This window comes from Saccopteryx leptura, chromosome 3 (genome assembly GCF_036850995.1).
Source record: "Saccopteryx leptura isolate mSacLep1 chromosome 3, mSacLep1_pri_phased_curated, whole genome shotgun sequence".
In the NCBI taxonomy this organism is placed as follows: Eukaryota; Metazoa; Chordata; class Mammalia; order Chiroptera; family Emballonuridae; genus Saccopteryx; species Saccopteryx leptura.
In genome coordinates, this window is record NC_089505.1 from 184,008,636 (window position 1) to 184,034,529 (window position 25,894).

Here is a 25,894-nt window from a genome sequence, read left to right on the forward strand (position 1 = left end):
TCTTATAACAGAGAATCAATTTAAGTAACACCACCAAAATGGAATGACAAGACAATCTATTACATATCAATTTCTTTGATATGTCATAATGTATCTCATTAGTCAGTACAACATGATCCATTTCAGTGAAATTCTCAACAAACTGCTAATAATTAGTCCTTTATATTGACATTATTATTCTAAGGCAGGGGTCCCCAAACTTTTTACACAGGAGGCCAGTTCACTGTCCCTCAGACTGTTGGAGGGCCGGACTATAAAAAAAACTATGAACAAATAAATCCCTATGCACACTGCACATATCTTATTTTAAAGTAAAAAAACAAAACGGGAACAAATATAATATTTAAAATAAAGAACAAGTAAATTTAAATCAACAAACTGACCAGTATTTCAATGGGAACTATGCTCCTCTCACTGACCACCAATGAAAGAAGTGCTCCTTCTGGAAGTGTGGCAGGGGCCGGATAAATGGCCTCAGGGGGCCGTATAAATGGCCTCAGGGGGCCGCATTCAGCCCACAGGCCGTAGTTTGGGGACCCCTGTTCTAAGGTGTGACAGATGATGCTCTCTTGATTGCTTCAGAAGTCAAACAAACATGTGCTCTGAAGAAAAGGGTTGACTTCAACTATAATCTAGTCACAAATGGAGAGCATGCCGTCAGATCCTTTGGCTTTTATAATAGTCCCTTTGGAAATTAATTGATGATTGGTCCCTCAGCATTCTAACCAGCAGAAATCACTACCTATACAGTTTGTGCCAACGTCCTTGACTTTTTCACTTCCGTTGTTTTGTTTATCACACCATATAGTGATGGTAGTCTTATCTTATCCATATTTTTGCTGTAAACATTGAGAAATATACCAAAGACAACTAACAAACCAGACCATATGTACCTAAGAGAAAGAGATACAAAAAAAGATTAATATCTTTTATGTTAAATATATACAGAAATAAGGTATTTTACAAAATATTAAATGTAGTTCATTTGAATTTTGATAGTAGAAAATTCAAAGTCCAACTCCTACCAAAAGTATACTTAAAGCATGGATTTATAAATCTGGCAATGGCCATCTTGCAAATAAAATATAGCCATCCAACTAGTTATCCCAGTGGGGTAGAATATACAGAAATAAAAAGGGGCATATCCAGAGAAAGGGGAAGGCAAAGATTACTCATAATTGTACCTATCACATGCAGAAAGAGAAACCAACTTATAGAAAACAAACAATATATGGGTGGAAATTAATTTATACATGATAATCTGTTTGAATTTTCTCAATTCCTACCATGGTAAGTTTAAATGATGCTAATTTCAAACACATCTTAACAGTAAAGAAAATAGTAAAGGTTTTCACAAAAAGCCACAAATTAAATCATTAGGGCACAAGTGATAGAATACTTCTCTACTTCACTCCTTTGTGAGAAAAGGCAGCAAATAAACCAACCATTTAAAATATATAAATAAAATTTACATATTTGAACTAGGACAAGGGGGACTGAATCCCTTCATCTCTACACATCACTCACATTCATTTATACTGCAAACAGGATCATATCAGCTCTGGGACTCTGGTTAGAAAATTTAAGTATATAAAATGATTTAATCAAAATAATTACACATATTTCTAAAACAGTGATCTACATATAAATGAATTAGGGGTAGAGATGCAAAATATGCTTTATAAAGAATTAAAGCTGTTTAAGAGAAAATGTGAGACAAAGTATCTAAAAGTAGAGAAACATGTTGAATTAGAAAGTACTTACTGAAATGTGAATGGTTTAGCAAAGAATATAAATGAAAGTACAATGGTCATTGCTTTTCTTCCTGTTGTCACTGTAAAGAGAAAAAGTTAGTTTAGGATGTACCTAGTCTCTTGGAAATAATTTTGGAAATCATTCATTGAACAGATATTTACAAAGCCTACTATGTGCCAGGATCTATACAATGTGCAAGGAAACAATGGAAGCAAAAACCAAATAAAAAGTCACGGTTGCTGTTACTATGGAGTTTACAGTCTAATAGGGGCACAGACATTAACTATTACAGAGAAATGTTAAAGCACAACTGTAATAAATACTTGGTGTAAGCCATGACTCAATAGAGACATATCATCCCTTAGACAGGTTTTCCCAGAGAAGATATGATTAGGTGTAGCAGAGTTTATTCTTGAAAAGTAGCAATCTAATATCAAGAGTCATCTCTGGATAAGACTGTGAGTATTCCTTACAACTCTCACTGTCTGTCTTAAGTTTTACTTATCCTTGAAGTTATTACTTTGAAACCTGTCCTAAGGCCTGCAACCATTCTCTCTTGCCCCACTCAGTAGAGACAGGAAAGCTGCATATATCCATTATAGCTTTCCCTTAACTTTGAATTATCAGTTGCTATCTCCCCACTAGACGGTGTGCTTTACGTAGTTCCTCATCTTAGTCATCCTTATATTCCCAAGACTCCTGGCATTTAATGTTCAATGCATGAATGAAGAAACACAAAAATGAAAAAACTATTTTGGAAACGTGTGTCAGAACCTCATTCCCCAAACCTGTCTTTCCTTTTACTTTAGTGAAAGGACCCTTATTTTTAATTGGACATGCCTTTCAGCCTCTCCTTCAGCTAGGGCAATCATGTAATTAGGTTTTGGCTGATTAAAATGTGAGCAGAAGTGCTGTTTCTGGAGAGTGATTTCTAGGACATTTCCATAAGAGAAAGGTGTGTGTTTCATCCTCTCTCCATCACACTGCCTGGCATGAAGATGAAAATGGCAGAGCAAACAGAAGGAGCTGATTCCTGCTGAGCACAGACACCCCAAAGAGCTTGAGGCTATACAGCACATGGGGTCAGAACGCAGGTCTGGAGCCAGACAGACTACCTCAGCAGGAATAATGCAACTCACAAGCTGGTTGACTAGGGCAAGTCATTTAACCTCCCATGCCTCAGTTCACTCATTTGTAAAATGGAACAATAATAGTGAGTATTTTGTAGGATTACTTAAAAATTAAGATAAATAATATACATAAAACACATAAAATAATGTCTGGTTCTTATTAGCTATAATTATTTTTACCACCTCTGGATTCCTTTAACCAGCCTGCACCTTCAAGATAAGAAGCACATCTCCCATTTCTTTATACTGACCACAGGGCTCAATCAATGCATACCAACTGATATAAAACCTTTCTTAAACAGTCATTATCTTACAAGAAAAATTGGCACCCAAGCTAAGTATATGAATTTTTAATCTTGACAGTGTGAAATGAACGGAAAGATGAGTGATACGGCCTAATCTACAATCAAAGTCCCTCTATTTATACCAATAGGGATGTAAATTTTAAAAAAGAAAGTCATCATATCTGAGCAAATAAAGAGAACAGTCAGAAAGCAAATATACTTTTACAAAGAGAATCTGTTCATTTGTTTAATTTACTCTGTGGAATTAAAGTAAGCATTCCCCTGAAGCTACAAAAAATTAAAATCAGATAAATGACTAATGTGTACATACATTAGGGAAGCAAATTCTACAGATCTTTACCGGAAATAATCAAGTTCAATCAGCAATGACACAAAAGAGAGAAATGAAGCCCAGAGAAGAGGAGAGACTTACTCTCCAGGTCACAAGTCATTAATGTCAGAGCTAGGGCTGGGCTCCATCCTTTGGGTCATGGCAAGCCAGCGCTCTTCCACTGGTTCCAGTCCTGGCTTCCAGGCTCCCACCATGTAGGAGACGCCCAGAGCACTGCTCATCTGCGCTGTGCACTTGGCAAGCAACCCAAGGAGTCATCTGTTTCCCTCATTAGGCCTCATTTGCAGCCCCTCACTCTTTCAAAGTGGAACAAATACAAAGTCCATTCTGTTAAAGTGAGAGAAAAGTACCCACACAGAGCAGGCATCTAATTATAGTGAAAAGAGAAGCTCATCTGGTTGATGTCCTGGAAAGTGTACAAAAGAAAATTCCAAAGAGCTTTGTTCAAAATACATCTGTCACACTTTAAGTTCAACCAAACTGGAATTTTCAGTTATAAATGAAAGTGTATAAAGGTACTATTATTTTATGAAGATATGCATCCATTATACTTTTTAATAAAAAGTTCTTTCAATGTATTTAAAAGTTACTATTCAGATAAATGTATATGTTTGATTAAATGTCATTTTCTTTATAATGTTAAAAAATACCATAAATCAAGAAATAAATTGGTGAAAATAACAATTTTCTTTTTAATAAAGTGTAGATGCTGCTCATATCATTTGGAAAAAAAATCAGAGAAAATTTAAATGCTTATTTCGTAATCTAAGCAAGTATATCATTCCTACCTGTTACAGCAAGAAGCGCACCAAAATTTTTAATCAAAGCCAGAACAAAGGAGATTCCAAAATACCCAGTAAGGGAAAAAAGGAAAGCATAACCGTAGGTCCGAATTAGATCCTGCAACGTATCAAAAAGTCTGTCAGAAAAATGCAAAACAAACCCTGAGGTGTTATAAATGAAACAAAACGACAGATTTTAATCAACTTCTTGAGCAATAAGCCATTCAACAGTGCAGTGAAGCAAAGACTCTTATTTATTTCTGATTTAATGGGAAAATAATGAAATTTTAAATTCACAACTTCTACATCATGAATAGCTTTAGCATTAACTTATAGGGTAGAGAAAGGTTAAAATAAATTTAAATATAAATTATTTCATTTCTGAAATAATTCCTGATCTGCATATAAGAATTATCTAATTACACAAAAACGGTCTTTTAAATAAGGGGAATTAGAAATACAGAGAAAACTATTTAATGGAGGATGTTTATTTTTTAAAATATGATTAGTGTTTACCTTTGAACAAAATGTTACTGCAGGGCCTAATCCACTAGTGCATGTCAATCCCAATAAAATGTACAAAAACCCGATAGAATATGAATACAAAACCTAGATAAAAATAAAGTGAAAAAAATTCATATCAAACCAAAGGAAGAAAATAAAGGATTTTCAATATATGGCTCAATTAATCTATTCAATTAAATTTGTAGAATGAACCATTTTTAAAGTAACATCACTGTTTCAATATGACTTAACTTTCTGGAAATGATGGTTTGTCTTAACTTTATAAATCTATGCCTTATTTTATGTGCAACATAACACAGAGGTTCTGATGCTTTTGTATATGGTTACATAATTATTCATTTTTTGCATGGCTTAATTACTGAATTCTAACTAGATTTTACTTTTGGGATTCAAAAACATACACAAACAAAACAAAAAAACTTTATAGCTACTTATTAAACATGAAAAAGCCCAAATATTAAGTTTGCAAAGACATTAATATATAACAAAAATAAGCAATATATTGCATACTTGTTTAATTTCCCAACTTTCCTACCAATCTTTGTATCTCAGTTTATTACACTCTTCATAAGCAGAATCAGAATCAAACTTAAATACTTGTTATGTGCCAAATTACTGTGCTAATAATGCTCTACATGGATTATTCCATTTGTTTATCAAACCAACTTATGATTTAAGAACTTTTAATTATCATTTCTCAATTTGCACATGAAGAAAATAAAACAGACTCTAGAGCTATTGTCATTTTCTCCAAATAAGAAAGGGAGTAAAACTAGGATCTGAACTGAAACTATCTTACTAGATAAAGCCTATGGTCTTAACCACTGTACAGGGGTCCTCGGGTTATGACACAGTTCCATTTCTATGACAGTGATATAACCCAAATTTTGGTGTACTCTGAAACACACTCTAGCCTAACACAAACAGAACACTTGAGCTTTTAACAGTCCAAAATGGCATAGGTAAGTGTACTGGGGGCGCCAACTCCCTCACTCATCCTCCGAGTTACTGCGTATTTTTCTGCCGCGTGCAGCCAAACTAGTTTGCCCATGTAGTCTGTAAGTACGATGCTGATGGTGTAAGCCAAAACACTCACGTCTCAATTTTTAAAAAGTTTTTGTGGGACTGAGTGTCATAAACTTGAAGTGTTGCATGTTGAGACTGTCATAACTGTGGGACACCCTGTACTACTTTAACTTTCTAATTACCTACGCTTCCTTAATTCTTTTATCTTTATCTTGTTTAGAAAGAGTGATAATGATCAAGAAAACTCTGACCAAGATTAAAGTTCCTGTGTCCATAAGTAAGAACTATTTCTACTGACCCACAGAAAAGGCCCATCCAATACATATCCTTAATGCAGTCTGCTCTGTCTGGCAAGGTGGCTGGCTACAAAATTGACATAAATAAATACATAATAATTTTTCTATGTACAAATACCAATCAGGTAGAAGATATATTGGAAGAAAAGGCATTATTTGCAATAACAATGGTAAAAAGATAAAACACCTAAAAATAACTTCAAAAGAAATATGCTGGTTTTATATGGAGAAAACTTTAAAATCTAAGGGATATTTTAAAAAGAACACTTGAATAAAAGAAAAATCATACCTTATTCTTGGATTGAAAGAATCAAGGGTATAGATGCCATTCTCCCTAATTTAATTTATAATTCAATGCCATACCAATCACAATACCAATGGGATTTCTAGTTTATTTGGGGATATGAACACCCAAAAATAACTACTGGTAGTAATATTCTGAAAAACAAAAGGAACAATGGTGGCTAGTCCTAACATGATAAAGCTGCTGTCATCATATGGTTCTGGTGCAGAAATAAATTCAAAAGAATACAATTCTGGACTTTATTTTAGAATATGAAGTAACAAAAAAGGCACTTAAACTGTAAAAGTGAATTATTCAATAAATGATACTGAGGTAGTGAGTAGCCATATGGAAGAAAAATGTTAAAGTTTTGGGTGGATCAAAGATTAATAAAAAAAGGAAATCATAAGTAAAATTCTTAAATCCTAGTGTCAGGAAGCCCTTTTCAGTCATAATACATAGCCAGAAGCTATGAAGGAAAAGGTAACCTGGACCACATTAAAAAAAAAATTATATATATATACATATACACAGACACACACACACACATATATATATATATGTATATATATATGTATATATATCTAAATGGAAAATAATATCAAATTCAAAGCTAGGATAAAAATGATGCATCAAAAAGATTTTTTTAATAAGTAAAAGTATAAATCATTGAGGAAAAACATCAAATACCATCCAATAAGCTATTACCAGCTATAGTAATATTTTTACTTTTTACTTTCCTGTGGTTTGAATTTACTTTTATGAAAATAAACTAGTTTAAAAATGCAATCCAAGTCTTCAATACCATAACATTATATAAAATTAAGTTTATCACCATTTTGAATCTGTCTTATGTGAAGAAAAAAACACTAAAATGTTTACCATTTCCGAATTAGAGGCATTATGCAGTTTCATTGCCTTCTCTTGAACATTTCCTATGACAGCATCTGCACACAGTGCCAGAGAAATAAGGATCACACCTTTAAGAAAGCACAAGGAAAAACAACCTCCTTATTTAAGCCTACGAGTGATAGGCAAGGGCAGATCTTAATCACATTTGTTCCGTAAAGCCATATTTTTATCCACAACCCGCTGCAACAGGCACATAGGTCACATAGGTGATGTTATTAAAAAAAGGTAGCTAACACTAATAAACTGCATTAGTGCTATCGCATTATCTGTTTCACTATTATGCTAAATACGTAATAGTTCTACTTTTAAATTAGATTATATGCTTGCAAGGAATACTGTATTAAATAAGTATAGAAGAAATTCTTAGAAGATTTACTGAGATAGATGGTTAATCAATTAATTAAACAATCAGATGAAAAGGGAAGTCATAAAAAATTATCTTATTAAAACGCTGAATTTAAAACACATATACATGCATGCAGTTGCCAAGGTCGTTTCTTTTAGGAGGGGTCCTAAGTAAAATTCCGCACTTTCATTTTTGTTTAAACTACACTTTCAAACACATTCTTTGTGATTTCCCAAGTTATTTTGGTTAAAAAGTATAAAACATATGTATATACATATATATACATACATATACATACACACATATACGTATGCACACATATACCAGAATTTAAAAAATTACTACACCAAAAACCTGGGAACTTCTGAAAGAATAAGGGTACAGAATCCTTTCATGTTTTTATGACAACTCCAATTTTTACATTTCTTCCATCCACATGTAATTGAATAGTGATTTTACTGACTTGTTAACCAAATGGTTTCAATTTACTTAGTTTTTACAAAAACTTTCTTTAAACTCAGTTTTGAATAATTCAAATAAATATTTAATTATTGCATAATTGTAACAGGTACAACTGGCATAAACAAATCCAGAAATCAACCTCCTCATGCAAACCTGCAAGTCTCTGGAAAGGGAGGTTCTCCAGAGCAAGTGTTTAGGACACTGGTCACCAGTCATGGTGCTTTATGGAAGGAGTAAAGAACAGCCTTTGTTATATCCGTGACTGAAGAAATTTATTTTTCTTTTTTATTTTTTTTAATGAAAAGAATTAAAGAGAGCAGAAAACATATATACACTTAAATGAGAATTTTCAAGTTTTCTTATTTATTTTTCAAAATTACTTTTTATCATCTAACTTCAGTATTACCTAATCATGCATTTTTTATTCACCAAACTTGATTCTGAATGCTCTTGTTTCAAATATCAAACCTGTTCTCAAAAGAAAGACATGGTATTACTGAAGATCCTGAAAACAATGGCCTAGCACCTAAAAGGCTATTCACAGACATTCCAAAAATATTCTGAACAATGGCAATAACATAAAATATTTTTTGGAAATACCTGAATTCATCCTAAGGGGAATATTTTAAAGTGGATATTTATTTGAATAAGTAAATCTGAGTAAGTAAATATTCCTTTACACATTCAAAGTTTTAATTCTATTTTAATCATTTTAGCAGGTAATCTAATCTCCTTTATATAATATATTCTAATAGATGAGGGACTGTGATAAGTGCTCATTAACAATTCTTAAGTATGGTTAATGATAATTCTCTTAAAAAGTCTTTCCATGGAACTCAAGATAGTTAGCACTTAAGCTATAGTGAGACGTTACAGAACCATCTCTTTCCATCATTATCATCAGCTCACCACCCCATCACCCCCACCAAGTGCAGGTACTTTCACACCCATTAGTTTATCGACTCATTCTATCCTTTCACTATCTGTATGTGAGGCAAATTCTCATCATTATCTCTGGGTAACTGAAACACAAAGGGATGTGGCAATTTGGTTATGGTTATATTTTTAAGCGATTCAAACAATTTGAAATCATGTCTAATAACAAATTCTGTGCCTTGTTTAAAACTGCCTTTTCATTAAGTAGAAGAGTCAGTTCCCTCAGTTTTCAAATGTGATCTTCCTTTTAAATTTCTGGACATGAAAACAAATGTTCCTGAAAAATCTAAAGCATGTTAGAAACACAGCAACAAAACTTTCTCAGTCAAATTCACTGAAGTAAGGATCTCTTCCACTCTAAATGATCCAAGGTGAAAGAACAGACATAAGAGGTTCTACCAGATCATCTGGTTCTTAAAGGGCTCCTCCAAAAGCATGAACTGGATCCATTTAAATCCCTTAACTTAGCCTGATTAACCAGGTTAGTAAGAAACGTTGACTAACAACTGTTAAGAATAGTAAGCTGTTGTAAACAATTTTTTTATGTAATACTTTTTCCTCACAAATAATTATACTTACTATACTATGTACTACATGTAGAAATATATATATGTATGTAGTAATATATATATATATAATACACACACACACACACACACACACATACACACAATTTTTACCTTTTCTGTTCTCTTGAGTTCCTTTGAAGAGCTAGATATTTTAAATACTAATTTTGACAGGTTGGAGATAGGGAAATAGGAATGATACTATATAAAATAATCTTAAGAGTGAAACTCAATAGTTAAGAATGACTATATATAGATATAAACAATATATAGATATATATAAACAAATTCTCCATAAGTTCTTAGAATGAAAACAAGATTTCAACACATTTTTTATTCTTATTTTATGTTTTTTCTTAAGTGAGAAGCGAGGAGGCGGAGAAACAGTCTACTACATGTGCCCCGACCAAGATCCACCTGGCAAGCTCCTTTTGGGGAGATACTCTGCCCATCTGGGGCCGTTGCTTGGCAACCGAGCTACTGTAGCACCTGAGGTGAGGCCATATTATTTATTTCTAACATGCTATATCTATTCTGCTTGTGAAAAATATCTAAACTTAATTTACAAAACTCCACTTGGCACATTATTTATGGTGGAAACTTTAAACATATTAAGGTGATGATCATATTTTTATTACCCAATTTAATTTTAATTAATTTTTTAAATTAATTTTTATTTTTTATTTTTTACAGAGACAGAGAGAGAGTCAGAGAGAGGGATAGACAGGGACAGACAGACAGGAATGGAGAGATGAGAAGCATCAATCATTATTAGTTTTACTTTAAACATATTAAGGTGATGATCATATTTTTATTACCCAATTTAATTTTAATTAATTTTTTAAATTAATTTTTATTTTTTATTTTTTACAGAGACAGAGAGAGAGTCAGCGAGAGGGATAGACAGGGACAGACAGACAGGAATGGAGAGATGAGAAGCATCAATCATTATTAGTTTTTCGTTCCGCACTGTGACACCTTAGTTGTTCATTGATTGCTTTCTCATATGTGCCTTGACCGCAGGCCTTCAGCAGACTGAGTAACCCCTTGCTCGAGCCAGTGACCCTGGGTCCAAGCTGGTAAGCTTTTTGCTCAAACCAGATGAGCCCGCGCTCAAGCTGGCAACCTTGGGGTCTTGAACCTGGGTCCTCGGCATCCCAGTCCAATGCTCTATCCACTGCGCCACCGCCTGGTCAGGCGCACCCAATTTAATTTTAAAGCATAGGAAATCTTTCCCTCTTTAGCTAAAACAATGACAAGTAAATGGGCAAGTTTCAATAAAAAAATTACTGGGATTTCCTATAAATCATGTATATATTTCTAATTCAGCCCATAAGAAATTAATTGATCATGTACTTGATAACAAAAGATTTTAACTGGGCAAACAGCTTTCTGTTTTGTCAAAATACATTTGTACTAGAAACAACTGTTATATTTCCAGAGTTGTAATACTTTTACTACATTTTATTTGAAAAGTCTAAAAGCTTTATGTTAGATGTGAGAATTATAGATGTCACACCATCATTTAAAATCCTTAGGAAACTGTAAAAATTCTTACTGTAAACCATACTAGTACAAAATCTAGGGTGATGATAAAATTCCTTACCTGTCAGGTTGAAATTTGGTGCAATTGTGCTGTCAGCAAGGGTAAACCACACCAGACCCAGGCTCATGCATACTGCAGCAGATACATCCGCAATATTGTAACGTTTTCCTGTGTAACGTTTAAGTGTAAGTCAGCCTCACAGTGGAAAGACCCACTCAGCCCCAAGTAGATCAGAGGTCTGCTTTTTACAGCCAATGCCAAAAATATAGAAAGGCAAGGCATAAGTCACAGAACGGCTTCTGAAAATCAAGTTGTCAGCGAGCACCAATGTCTTTCTAAGAAGATATGAGATTCTATTTTATCTGGCATAGTGGTGAGTAAATATGTACATTTAGAAAGTTTGTGGAAATTAATGCCTTTTTCATTATGTATAATAAGGCTATAAATTTTCTTAGTTTGTAAGTTCACAAAGTACCCAGAGTAAATGTTTAAGTTTGCAAATATCATAATCAAATAACTTCTTGGATGAGGATCAACTTATTTTAATATGTACACATTTAAATAATGAAACTATGTAGTGTAACTTTTTGGAAGTATTGTAAGGAAATATTATATATTATACATGCTCAGTCAGTTATGATGTTAAGTGTGATTTTAAATAGGAATTGGTATCATTTTTTTCTGTGATAAGTTTTCCTGAAATTATATGTAAAGTTGTTGACAGACATACTTTCATTAAAAGACTTTTCTGGGAAGGCATCTAATGCATAAAATAAAGTCAGGCTGTATAAAAACATTAGTGGTATAGAAACACTTGATTATCAAAATGAATATTCCTCATGACAGTTATACAAACAACGACTTGTTTTGCCACTTGCTGCTATCACTACCTCCTCTTTTACTGCTGTTTCTACATAGCCTGTACCTTGACTGGGGCTCTCGGGAATCAAGAAACCAGCAATTTGGTAAAAGAGCACTTCTGCTCAGGTCAAGCTTTACTTCAATATAATTGTCCACTTGCATAAAGACAGTACAGAGCAAAGGCCTGTAAAGTACATGAACGAAGGAATTGAAAAAGGGAGCTTTCCAGGTACCTAGGTTCTTCTGAGCTAGGCCTTTGAGGTGTGAATACAGTATTTCTAGAAATGTACCTAAGTAGATTCCAGATTAAAAGAACAAAATACTATTTTCATTCTTTCTGAGTTCAAATGACTGATTTCAATCTGAGCTGAAATGACTGATTTCAGATACTAAGGTAGACCACAGAACTATTAGTATTTTTATAATACCTTATATTTATAAGCTATCACTCAGAATTATTACATATCTAGAATGTTCATTAAATTAATCAAAGTTTAATATTTTTCCTAATGCTAGATGCTATATCATATCCTACTAGTTTCAAACAGTATGAAAATATATCATTACTATACCTTGAATAAAAACTCCTCCTAGCATAACGGGAATCAACTTGCAGCACTTGAAGATGACTTGGGTAGGATAATTCAGGTAGCCCAAAGAAGTATTTGATAACCCCATAGTACCCACAGTTAGAAAAGCTATTACCATGTAGGTTTTTCCTGGTATTCTGTAAAAGATAATTTTTAAAATCTTCATTTTGGGACTAATTCATACTTGTTAGATAATGTGTTTACAATGTGTAAATGTCTACTTACTTTTTATTTCTGTTTAATATTTCTAGAAGTATTCATAAAAATACCACTATTTTAAAGTTATAACATTTACTTATGTAAAAGAATATTGTTTAAAAATAATTCATCCTTAATCAATCTTAAGTAAGAATCCCTAACTGTTTGAAAGAATGGTATACTAGAGTTACTTAGATTCTTACTATAGGTATTAGGTATAAAAACTATCTTGACTAAATTTAGAAAAAATAATTTAAAAATTGGCCTCTATAATGGTAAAAAGCACCTTAACTAATTTTTAACTTCCAAATTTTTCTGTTTTTTAATGTTTCTATCTAGCATTAAAAAACATATCCATCCATTCTACTAAGAGTAACCTCAGCAGAATTTCTCTAAAAATAGTACGTTTAAAATTCTGGACATAATATTTATTACTATAATATATTATGATTCATCTCCAACTCTTTATTCGGTAAAATGATAAAACATTCAACTTTCCAATGATTCTCTCTGATCACAAATCATGTACTTTTTGAGTCCTATTTTGATTTCCTAAAGGAAACTCTTAATTTGGCATCTTCAGAATTTTGTGGTCATTGTGAGCATATGCTCACTTTAACTAGATATTTAATGGTCTAAAATAATAACCTTGTACATTAGTGTGACTAATACAGGAAGCACTGTTAACATAATTCCATTATGTTGTCCCCTTAGATCTAGTTTGTATTTTGGGATTTGTGTTCATGTTTAATTCAAGGAACAAAGTTCTTTCAGATTCTTCATATGGCTACACATAAGGCAAAAAATTTACTGTAAAAATTCAATTAGAATGCATCATTTCCACTTACATTTCAATTCTGAAGTCTTTCCTACTGAACTACTAATACAGTGGTCAACATTTAAAATCCACATGGAAATAATTTGGCATGCCCAAATGCGTCAATGTACACAAACACTGATTTTTATGCTGTTCATGGGGTTTAAAACCCTCAGTGGATAGATATTAGCGAGGAAGGAGGACAGCTTCATTTCTCCAGGTGAGGAAAGATGCCACATTAGTCAGTGGCCAGAAAATAAAACATTCAAGCCAGAAAAATCACAAGGAATGATAATTAGAAAAGCAGCGCAGTACAGGTAGAAAAAAAACAGCCTAAACCCCAGGAAACCTAAATTCAAAAGGCTCCAACTCTGAGAGCAACCTGCTCTTTGATCTCATGAAAATCCCAGTACTTCTCTAGGTCTCTGTTTTCTCATGAGGAAATGAAGAAGTGAGAGTTCATCATCTTGCCTCTAGGTACATTCTTCTACCCAATACCTTCACTTAGGTTTAAATACAACAAATGATGCTATCTTTAAATATGTATGGCCACGTGGTTTAAAGGGTAGGGTACACATGGCTCGGGGCCCACTCTCCATCTCATTTGAGTAGTTAAGCAGGAGGTCTATCTTTTTAAAAATGTAACATTGAGGCGATGCAATGTCTTTTTCACTTTTCAATTAATGAAGACAGTATTAGATTCTTTTACTTCAGAAGCAACGAAGGTCCAGCAGTTTAAAACAGATATGAATCATCAGGGTCCTTACATATATTAGTATTTTTCGAGAGGGAGAGAGATGAGAAGCATCAACTTGTAGTTGCTTCAGTTTAGTTTTTCAATGATTGCTTCTCATACATGCCTTCACTGGGGGGCGGGCTGAGGAAGGCTAAGATTGAGCCAGTGACCCTTTGCTCAAGCCAGTGACCTTGGGGTTCAAGCCAGTGACCTTTGGGTACCAATGGTCAGAACTTTATACATTAGTCTTAACAGATTATATATATATAATATATATAATTATTATAATATATAAATATATATATTAATTTATATATATTTTATATATTAATTATATATATTATATATAAAATATATTATATAATATATTTAATATATTAATAATTTATATTAATATATAACATATATTAATATATAATATATAACATATATTAATATATAATATATATATAATTATATATATAATTATTTTCTTTTCTATCAGCTATGGCTTGTAGAGTTTCAGGACATGAAAATAATGAAGATACCATTAGATTCAAATATTTTTAATATCAGTGCTATAACAATTTATTAGCAATATAGAGAGGTCAAGAGGTAAAATTAGATCCATGAAGAAACACTGGAGTTACAGACTTAAATATTTATTTCTTTTCTTTTTTAAGTGAGAGGAGAGGAGATACACAGACTCCTGCATGTGCCCCGACCAGGACGACACGACAACCCGTCTGGGGCCAATGCTCTGTCCAGATTTAAACATTTAAAACTTTATAGTTATCGTCATACAAACATCAAAAACATTTATGCAAGTAATAAAAGCTGTGAAAATTTTTATTTTTACTGAAGGATTAACATTTTTATCAATGAAGACAATATCATCAGTGCAGTATTAGAGCTCCTTGTTACATTTAAAACTGCCAAATATGTACCTGATACATTCACATATAAATTTTAAAAACCATTATAAAAACAAGTACTGATATTTCATTTCACTACTTTGTAGTAGCACTCAATTTTTCAGTAATCATACCTATTTAAGTGAAATTTATAAAAACACACTTGTACATCTGAATATTTTCTTATTTCAAGACTTATTACAAGTTGAGCCTAACTACATTTGTTATTTGATAACTTACACTTTGAGATTACTTTTTTCAATGTAGAATGAAAATATTGTATTTAATATTTTACTAAGTTGATTATACTGACAAAATGTTTGGGTGTTAGATATGCTTTATTAATGGGAAACAGACATTTCATGTATAATATCCTCTGTGTACCCAAAAAGCACAACAAAAAATGTAACAACTACTAGTAAACTTAACAGTCAAAAAGAAATAAAAACCACATACCTTCTTCTTTTGTCCTGAATAAGCTGAAGTTCTATTAGGCCAAATATGGAGTAAAAGGCAAACTGTACTAAAGTAAGGTACCAGCCATAGGACTTAAAACCCTCCACTGAAAATATTAATTCCTGTCAAAAAATACACGAATACTGTTAAAGTTCAAGAGGCAGGCCAATTTCCTCACAATAATAAATTCCTATAACTACAACATTTAAAAAAACACTCAAATCATGAAACTTCTGAAACTTCTAAAGAGGTATAGAGAAGCTAGAAAGCCTTTCCAAAGAGTTGACACTAGATATCCAGGTATAAAAATCAGGTGAAAAATGAAAAAAGGTGAGGGATAACTGTGAAACAACATTATTCTATGCTTTTTAAGAAAAGATTAAAATTTTATTTAAGAATTGCACCCAAAATGAAAAAGGTAACTGACTCAAGAGCTGATTTACTACTCAAAAAGCTTACTTCATGAGAAGTCTATGATCTCAGGCCTGTTTTTCTACAGAACTATAATCAATTGAATGTCAAATCACCTTAATGTAGTTCTTTGGGGAAGACCTGTGCTACAAATTTCATCAAAGTTCTCAGTGACGAGGAGATGACTGACTAAACATTTACATTAATTCTGAATAAAACATTCTCAAGTTATTAAGAGGTGTTCTAATAAAGTTATCTTGCTTAATTAAAAAAGGCAAACTTTCCCCACATATATACAGGGGTAGGTTTACAATTGTTGGTATGGAAAATAATACAATCAATAATAAATAGAATAAACTATCTTTCACACACTTACAACTATAATCGCACTTTTGCCCACCTCTGTATTTCTCAACAGTAAATAAATAAATTTTAAAAAGAGGAGATATATAAATTTCTTTTAAAAGAAAAACTAAATATAGCCTCTAAACAGACCCTAACTAGATCTTATACATTCAGGATATTATATAACTCCTTAAGTTTAGATTTTATGTTAAGTAAATATGCAAAGTATTTAGGATTTTTCTGGTTTATAAACTATAAAACATAAAAATAACTTTACTGAGTATCTTGGTATTCAGATTATATATATACCTAACTTCATTATAAAACTTCAACATTTTCTTTAAATTATGTTAACATGCAATAATGTGTTAGTGGCAAAGTCAGTTTTCACAAAGTGATACTGATGTTACAAATGTAATTATAGTGACTTATTTAACTTTAAAAGAAATTTTGCACATGTTAGTTATAAATTAAAATCTGATATAATAGAACAAATTTAATAAAATTTGTAAATTTCTAATTCATTTTCCTTTGTAATAACTAATTTTGTTACCAAGCTATTTGGTAAGAATAATATTTTAGAAGAAAAAAAAATGTTTTTTGGGAAGAATTCTAACTTTTGATAAAATTTACTTTTTTTAATCTTTTCACCGTGATGTCTAAATTTTAATACCATTTTTTAGTGAGAAAATCAATTATAAATATTCAGATTTTTAATTCACATTGTTTACACTAATACTCCTCATAGCAGCATTTTTATAAGCTATGGACTAGTCACAAATCACCTCTCTGTATTGTTTATATTTCATTTCTGTAAGACAATGAAAAAGAGTATCATAATTAAGCTCATGCTGATTAATATACAGAATATCAGAAATATCTGTGTTTGAAAAAATGCATCACTTTATTTTTATGAATTATAAAATATTATTTCATGTTAGGAAGTTGTATAAAAAAGCCAAGTTGGTAATGGCTGAAAATACTAATGAAATGAACATTAATAATATTAGTGCATTCTAACACTATTTACATTAGCCTGGATCCTTCCAGCTAGCCCATGTCTTTGTGGGTCAAATGCATACAACTATGCCATAATACAATGCAAATGTGAGACAGATTATAGCAATGTTATAAATGTTTTGCAAAAAAATTATAAAATATAAGGTTCTGGTAAAGTTAGAATAGAAAAAGAAACAAAAATGAAAACACAATAGGTGTTTCAAAAAAAAAGAGTAATTCAATAATCACAGAATTAAAGAGATACCCTTGGAAAACTACAAAACATCTTGATAAGGTTTTGCAAAAATGACCTGTGATTAAGCTCCAAGAATCAAGAATGGCTTTTGTGCTCTCAATCAATTTTATTGAAGAATTATGTTCCAAAATATCAATCACTACTTGAATCATTGACTTTTAAAAACTAATACTTGCTTGCAATTATTATCTACATTTTGTTAAATATTTCAAATTTTTTTCATAATTTTAAGATTGTCTTTGCTCCGTTTCATCATTTAAAATACTGAATTCTAAAATTGTGTCTTCTGTTTTCAGCAGACTTACTTTTAAGAAGCTCTTTTCTAGACTGAAAACTTTATATTTGTGAATAAACCAATAACTCATAAAGAGAAATATCTTGAACAAAACTATTAAGTGCTCTTATTGACCTTGTTATAAAATTTACCATAAACAAGTAACTATTTTTTACCTGTAAATATCCATAAATGAGGTAAAATACAAAAACTCCAGCCACACATATGAAAAACTGAGTAAGTTTGTTAAATCTGCTGAGATTTATGCCAAGAACTACAATGTCATCTGTTGACTTGATGTGTGGTGACATTGTCTGGGTTTTCAATGGGACAGTTATAGAAATATATTTCCTGGAGTTGTTGAACTTGAGATCCATTGTTCTTATTTTGCCACATTCAGTGGTTTCAAAGTTATTTTTGTTGGTTTCCTCTCCTTTGTTCAGTATTTCTTTTGCTTGCTAAGTCCTAAATAAGAAAATAAGCAATTTAAGCAAAATATGAGTTATCATAAAGTTATATGCTCCAAGTAATATTTCAAATCACACATTAAAATTATACAGGTAAGTCTCATTGTCTCTGGGTATTAATATATTAATTCCCCTATTCAAGTATCCAATCAACCAAAAGAATGTCAACTCTCCAATGTATCTTTACCTGATAAATACCAATACAACATTAAACACTCAGACCAAAAGCTAATCTCATAATCTCATATTTATTTCATCAAAGAAGTAAACATGCTTTTTTTATATGTATTACGGACATAATTTTTAAAGCCCATAATAATTTATGCACAACATCTTCAACATTAATGTGGATCCTTATTTGCAAAAGGGTAAAGAACCGACGCTCCTCTGAATACTTAGACAAATGTAAAATATATTTGCTAATGACATTTTAAAATAAATTCAAACAACTGTAAATTACTTAAAAGTTAGATTTATCAGAGACTACTGAATGGGTAATATGTTTTAGCAATATCATCTCAGGTAAAAACAAAATGTTTTCTTACTTTGGAGAAAATAATTTTAATTTAAAATGTTTTTGGGGTGTTGTTGTTCAATGAATATAAAGTTTCAGCTAAACAAGATGAGTAAGTTCTAGAGCTCTGCCACTAAACATAGTTCCTATAATTAAAAATACAGTGCTGTGCGCTTAAACATTTAAGAGGGTAGATCTCATGTTAAGTGATCTTAAACACAGTCACATACATACAACACACACAAAAGGGGACACAAAGAAACTTTTGGAAGTGATAGATATGTTTATTACCTTGATTACGGTGATGGTATCACAGGTGTATGCATATGTCCAAACTCATCAAACTGTATGTATTAAACGGGTAGTTTTATGTATCAATTATACCTCAATAAAGCTGTTTAAAAACAAAAGAAGAAAATCTTTGGAATTGTAAAAAGCTGGGAAATATATAATTTTTGTTAGTTTTTAAAAAGAAATGCAGGCTCCATATATGACACCATTGATTTTTCTTTGGGTTTATATAGGTGAGGCAAAAGTAAGTTTACAGTTATTCAAGTGGAAAATAATACAATAACTAATAAAAATAATACAAGAATAAAGTGTTTCCCATATGCACAACTGTAAACTTAACAAAAGTATAACATGTTAAAAAGGGCTCTACTGCATTTTAGTAATTCTAGTTAATCAATAGTATTCCTCCTCTTTTCAATGCTTTGCCATTTCTCACAAACCTGCTGGCAATTTTTGAGCCACAGATCTGCACAGCACATGCAGTTAAATCCCTTTAGCACTGTTACTTCTTGGACTTAGCCCAAATTTTGACATCGCTACTGAAATTTCCACAAAGCATCTAAAGTGAACATAGAAATAAATTCATTTCCTCTGTTTACTTCAGCCACCGACACCAGAAAACTTGCCTTTTAATGCCCTGCATTTAGAATGAAGTTTTATTAATCAGAACATCACTGGTGTTAGATCATGTGACTGGTGAAGGAAGACCTTGTGAGCTCTGATACCCAGTAACTGTGATCCTAAACATTTGCCATATCCCTTTCACTTGAGACATTAATGATGTAATTAGCCAAACTTTAAAGAAACTAGGCAAATGTCCCTGTGGTACAGGGAAAAAATATCAAGCACTAAATTAAAATTAGTTTTCAAATAAATGATTAACATTTGCTTTGCTTTTCAGTTCACAGTAACTCTTGAAATTTAGGACTACAAAAATCCACAGCTGTGAATCACTGCCTGAGGCCTCTTACTAAAAACAACACAGATATTTAACTTGTTACCTGAAGGTACAAATAACTGCTAAAACTGAATAAAATGGTTGCATTTTTAGCACATAGTAAAATTTTAAAATTATAAATAACTGGTGATAATGTTGATTTACAATGACCTGCTAAAGTCAAAATTATTTCAGTAATTTTTTTTTTATTTTTTTTTTGTATTTTTCTGAAGCTGGAAACGGGGAGAGACAGTCAGACTCCCGCATGCGCCCGACCGGGATCCACCCGGCACGCCCACCAGGGGGCGATGCTCTGCCCCTCCGGGGGTCGCTCTGCCGCGACCAGAGCCACTCGAGCGCCTGGGGCAGAGGCCAAGGAGCCATCCCCAGCGCCTGGGCCATCCTTGCTCCAATGGAGCCTTGGCTGCGGGAGGGGAAGAGAGAGACAGAGAGGAAGGAGGGAGTGGGGGTGGAGAAGCAAATGGGCGCTTCTCCTATGTGCCCTGGCCGGGAATCGAACCAGGGTCCCCCACACGCCAGGCCGACGCTCTACCGCTGAGCCAACCGGCCAGGGCATTTCAGTAAATTTTTTAACCTAGTCTTTTCCAACCTTTAGAAGAAAAGTCTCCCACAACAGAAGGGCAGAATATAAGAAAATTATGTCACTTCAGTGTGAGTAATCTGAAAAATGCTTGATTTTGTGTTTTGTCACACTCATTGTTACAAATAAAAGAATCTTGCTATTCTATTTAAGTTAACTAGACTATAGATATTAATCATGATCTACAGGGTTATGATGATACATCTGAGTATAACAAAATTCTGTCTCAATTCTTTGTATATACTTCATTGCTCAAAGTGCACAAAACTGTGTGCTACTTTTGAGGTTACTTTTTTTTCCTCAAGGGAGATAGCTAAATTTAGGATTTAATCCACACTGTATATATATTAAGAAATTTAAGTACAAATACACTTATCTAAATTATTTTCAAATGCCGCAATATTTCTCTTCCAAGTTCCAAACTCCCCCAATTCACTTAGAAAATGTTTATCCAAAAATCAATTCTTGGCATCTGATATGCTACTGTAGAAATGAATTATGCCCAACACTAAAAAACAAACAAAACAACCCTGTTATCACACCAAATCATCCGGCCTTCATTCAGTATAATTAAATATATATATCATGGAAAGAATTAAGCGGCAAAGACTTGGAGGAATCAGTTTAACTTCTAGTGGAAATTTATGACACGCGTTTAATAACCTGGTAAGAACAATCACCGTGCATTGGAAACCAAACGTACCGAAGAGTACCCTACTTAACGCGGAACCCGGAAGGAGCTCTGAACTAAAACGCAGTCGTGGGGAAACCAGGCGGCTGACATTTCTCTAGGGGTCTACAGGACGCCCCCTGGAAGTAGCCGCAGACGCGCAAGTGCACAGGCCCCGCAGGAGGGAGTTCCGCCAGCCGGAGGGCGGAGAGGGGGCAAAGAGCAGCAGCTGCCTCTCCTCAGAAACCATGACAGAAGGTTTCCGTTTTTTAAGAAAGGAAGTCACCCGCACTCTCAGCCTGGACCTCAGCCTGTCCTTGCACGCTCCGCACCGAGGAGCAGAGGCTCTCTGAGGAGTGGGGGGTCTGGGTCCCACACAGGCGACAGGCCTGGGCGGCACGTCCACGCTGCTGTGTCACCTGGAAGGGTGACCCCATCCTGGGTGGCGACAGCCAAACGAAGCGTCTCCTTTCCCCCTCCCCAGGTCCGTCACCATCACCTCCTGCTTCTCCCCCTCTCCGCCGGCTCCTTCACTTTCCGCCACTGCCGCAGCCTCCTTGCAAGTTCCTCGCAAGTTCCTCGCTCTGCTCGCTCTCGTGCGCCACTTCCGCCTGTGTGTCACCGCGCGCGTGCGCACTTCCACGGCCCGCCTCCTGGCAGGCCTCTGGCCGCCGGCGGGTAGGGGGACCTCTCGCGCATGCGTTCTGTCCCAAGCGTCATGCGCTCTCTCCAAAGCGTGAGAAGAGTGCAGCCAGGATGGGTCCGACGGCGCGAGGACTGCGCTCCTTGACTACCGAAAAAGTTCGTGAGGGCGGTGATCGCCGATTGGGTCGAGTATTCTCATCTTCCGATTGGTGCTCTGCTTGTTCCTGGGTCCCAGTCTCTGAGCCTCTTTCGCCTGCTGCTTTATGGTGGCCTGGGACTGCCTGGCTCCCCCAGCCCCGTGGGCGCCCACGCAGGGGGAGACATCCATGTCAAAGGCCCTGTGCTGAAATTTGAGAACGCGGCCAAGTGGACAAAGTTGAACCCGTATTTAGAAACTCTTGAGGTTCCCTCTTCCCTGTGCGTGATCCTGAGATGGGGCGAAATCACCTTACCTTTCTCTGCTTCCATGCTCTTGCCAGACTCTCCTCTGCTCTCTGGTGCAAGTGGACTGAAGGAACACTTGAATTGGGTTATGACGTTATAATTCAACTTGTAGCTACCGCAATCCAGGTCTTTGCAACAAGCAATGCTGGTGGCCAGCATTGTTTTGACAGCGTCACTTCTCAGACCCTGCAGCTTGACCAGCCATCAAACTCCTAAACATTTACCCTGGGTTTAAGGATACATTTACAATCACTGAAATGTAATGATGTCAGAATCCAAGATGGGATAGGTGATGAGGTAACACTAAAATGGTAGGGAAGGCAAAGATTGCTATAACAAAGCAGGAACATTTTTGAGTGCATGCTTTGGATACCCAGAAAGGAATGAGTTGAATTAGTATGTTAGAATTTAGTCAGTTACGTAAAGCTGTAAAAATGTTCACAGACATTTTACAGAAAGAGCATTTGTGTTTTGTATTGGGTATTAGGGTTTCTACTGAGGCAGGGCAGATATTTCCCCTTTTAAGTGGTAGGTGGGTATGGCTAGGCATTTTCATTTAATCATTACCAACTAGGTTAGGTGGTAGGTGTTCTCTGCATTTTACAAATGTTGATTTTAAGACTTGGAGACTGTAAATTAAAGAAATAGTGAATAACAGAGGCTTTCAGCGATACCATACTGTTACCTGAAAGTGTGGATTTAATATTTCTGTCAGGCATTTGAACAACTCTTACTGAGCCCCTATTAAATGGACATAGATCGTATACGTGATTCATCAGTTACAAGTATGAGCTTCCTGACTTCAAGGAGTTATGTATACACATGACAAAAAAGAAAACGCCCGTATAAAATAACTTACAGTACAAGAGGAGTCATAAGGTCACTCATGCCCACACAATTACAGTAACCTAACAGTCTTTCTACTTCCCTTCATTTCTGCATATCCAAATTCATTCATCAACTGGAATGATCTTTTCAGAACCTGGGACCCTTTTGTGACTTACTGTTTTACTCAGATTAAAGTCAAAACCCTTATTGTGGCTTCTAAGAAAGAACTTGATGTGGATGGACCACATTCACAGCCACTCTTCACAGGCCATCTAACCCTTCCCAAGCATATTGAACATCAGCATACTGGACTTACTAGTCCTTCTGCATGGAATGCTGCCCTCCCAGATGACCACAGGATGTGCTTCCTCATTTTCTTCGGCCCATTGCTCAAAGGTAACTGGCTCAAACAGTTCTTCCCTGATTACCCTATCCAGAGAGCTAACCCCCCCCCACACACACACACTATCCTCACCCTGATTTGTCTCTATAGCAGTTATGATCACTTCCTACATATTTGTTGTCTGTCTACCCCACCTCTTTTACATTACTGTAATGTTTATTTCATAAGAGCAGGAATTTTGCCTCATTTATTCACAACTATATCATCATCATCAAGAACAAAATGGTTGGAACATAGTCGTCACTCACTAATACTTCGTGAATGACTTAGATTAAGTGCCAAATGAGGGTTAAGCTAATTGAATGGAAATTCAGGAGTAGTAAAATATTGGCTGGAGTGGCTTGTGAAGCTTCCTAATTGGGTAGAACCTAAATGATGAGGAAGATTCAAATGCATTTGGAATGGGGGAAAGGGGAAAAAAGGATAGTCCTAGCAGAGTCAACCAAAATAAACAAGCATTAGACAAGGTAGTAATCCAATCTACAGTAATACTAATATGCTTATCTCTGAAAGCATAACTAAAATAGAGAAACTGCTAATAGCTGATTTGTGAAAATTCACCTTGCCTCAGTAAGGGCTAATTAAAATTTCCCTTAGCAAGACAATTTTGTAAGGCCATTTGTGTATTTCCCAAGTTGTCCTGAGTTCTGGTTGCTCTTAGCAGCAACTTCAGTAACACCCTCTTATGACATCTTTTTTATTTTCTATCCTTTTTTTTTTCTCACCACTTCTCACTAGTATCACCTCCCAAATGATATGATTACACTGAAGTAGTTGTCTTAGGTGATGCTTTTGGGAAAAATGAAACTAATAAAGTTGATATAATGAAGAAAGCCTCAAATGCAGCCTCTCAGGTTTCTGTTGTCATCACCAGTCATGACAACAGGAATACCTCCTGGTGTCACAATTACTAAGGCTCTTCTTACTTATAGATTCCTCCTAGTTTAGTCCAAAGTTGGTTTTTCAAGATGATTGTTCCTAAATTAAGTTGTAATCCACTTTGGTTCTGGGAGGTGGAGTTGTAATGTCTGCCTACTCCATCAGAATTTTCCCTCCCCACTCCCTGAGGTTTTTTATTCTTTCCTCGATGGTGGAAAGAAGATGAACATGAAACATTGGTCTGCATGGTAGCTTTGACACTTGAATGGGAAAGGGGCAATGGTACTTACAAGAATGAGTAAATTTGCTGGGTTTTTTTTTTTTTTTTTTTTTTACCTTCATGGTCAGCCAGCTATCATCTAAGGGCTCAACACCAGAGTTGGAAAGCCTCCATATCATTATTTAAAGAGATCCTAATCACCTGCAGACACAGGACAGACTGTTAAACATCAGTTCAGTATTTAATTATAAGATTGGCAGGGTTGCAAAGGAAATTAAATATATATCCTTGGCAGGTCTCTGTGCTAAAGTATGACCCTGGTAGGGGAAAAAAGGAACCTGACATCTATAAAGGGGACAGTCATGTGGGAAATACTAGGAACCATAAACTTCTAAATCCTCTTGCGCCCTTTGGGCAGGCAGAAGCAACTTCTTCCCTTTGATAAGGAGAAAAATTTCCCTCACTCATATGAATACCAAAAAGGACTTCATCAGAGACAGGTGTGTGACAAGTTCATGCTTATCCTCAAGGTCTGCTCCAACTTCCCCTTATTTCCTTCACATCAAAAATTAAGGTCAGCTCTCAATATAGCCTGGGTGGGGAAGTACATCCCTCTTTCGGGGTGGAAATAGCTTTGTCATGTAAAGTATCACTAGATCTAGTTGGTAACAACTGGCAGCAACTAGGAGACCACATGCCAGAATCCAGGAGTGAATAAAGGAGGTATTGAACATGGGAAGAGAGGAACAGGAGACAAAATATCATGCTGGATAAGGGAGGATTTACTGACATAGGATCATTAAATTTTAATAGTAGGGTGAGGGCACCTACAGCCAATCCCAATGCCCTACTGAGATGGTTCCTTGTAGTTTGAATGTGGAAAGCCCACATTAAATAAAGCAGGAATTGTGAAGTGACCTTGTTATAATATCGAGGAAAGAATAAAAAACCTCAGGGA

The 25,894-nt window shown here is 34.5% G+C and overlaps 1 protein-coding gene across 3 annotated transcripts; it reads right to left on the reverse strand.

The window, feature by feature from the left end:
• Nucleotides 1–742: 742 nt before the first annotated feature.
• SLC35B3 (solute carrier family 35 member B3) lies at nucleotides 743–22,164 on the reverse strand. Of its 3 annotated transcripts, none has more exons than XM_066377002.1 (11): nucleotides 22,017–22,164; nucleotides 19,310–19,412; nucleotides 18,214–18,502; nucleotides 15,753–15,874; nucleotides 12,635–12,789; nucleotides 11,262–11,369; nucleotides 7,316–7,413; nucleotides 4,820–4,912; nucleotides 4,310–4,421; nucleotides 1,765–1,834; nucleotides 743–893 (listed from the first exon to the last, which is right to left on the reverse strand). In XM_066377002.1, exons 3-11 carry the CDS (start codon nucleotides 18,412–18,414, stop codon nucleotides 743–745), a joined length of 1,110 nt encoding a protein of 369 aa, XP_066233099.1. In that variant the 5' UTR covers nucleotides 18,415–18,502; nucleotides 19,310–19,412; nucleotides 22,017–22,164. The 3 variants fall into 3 exon arrangements, with proteins under 3 accessions (XP_066233099.1, XP_066233102.1, XP_066233100.1); XM_066377005.1 differs by having other exon boundaries at nucleotides 21,937–22,095; XM_066377003.1 differs by lacking the exon at nucleotides 22,017–22,164 and adding an exon at nucleotides 21,551–21,930.
• Between the last annotated feature and the right edge of the window lie 3,730 nt (nucleotides 22,165–25,894).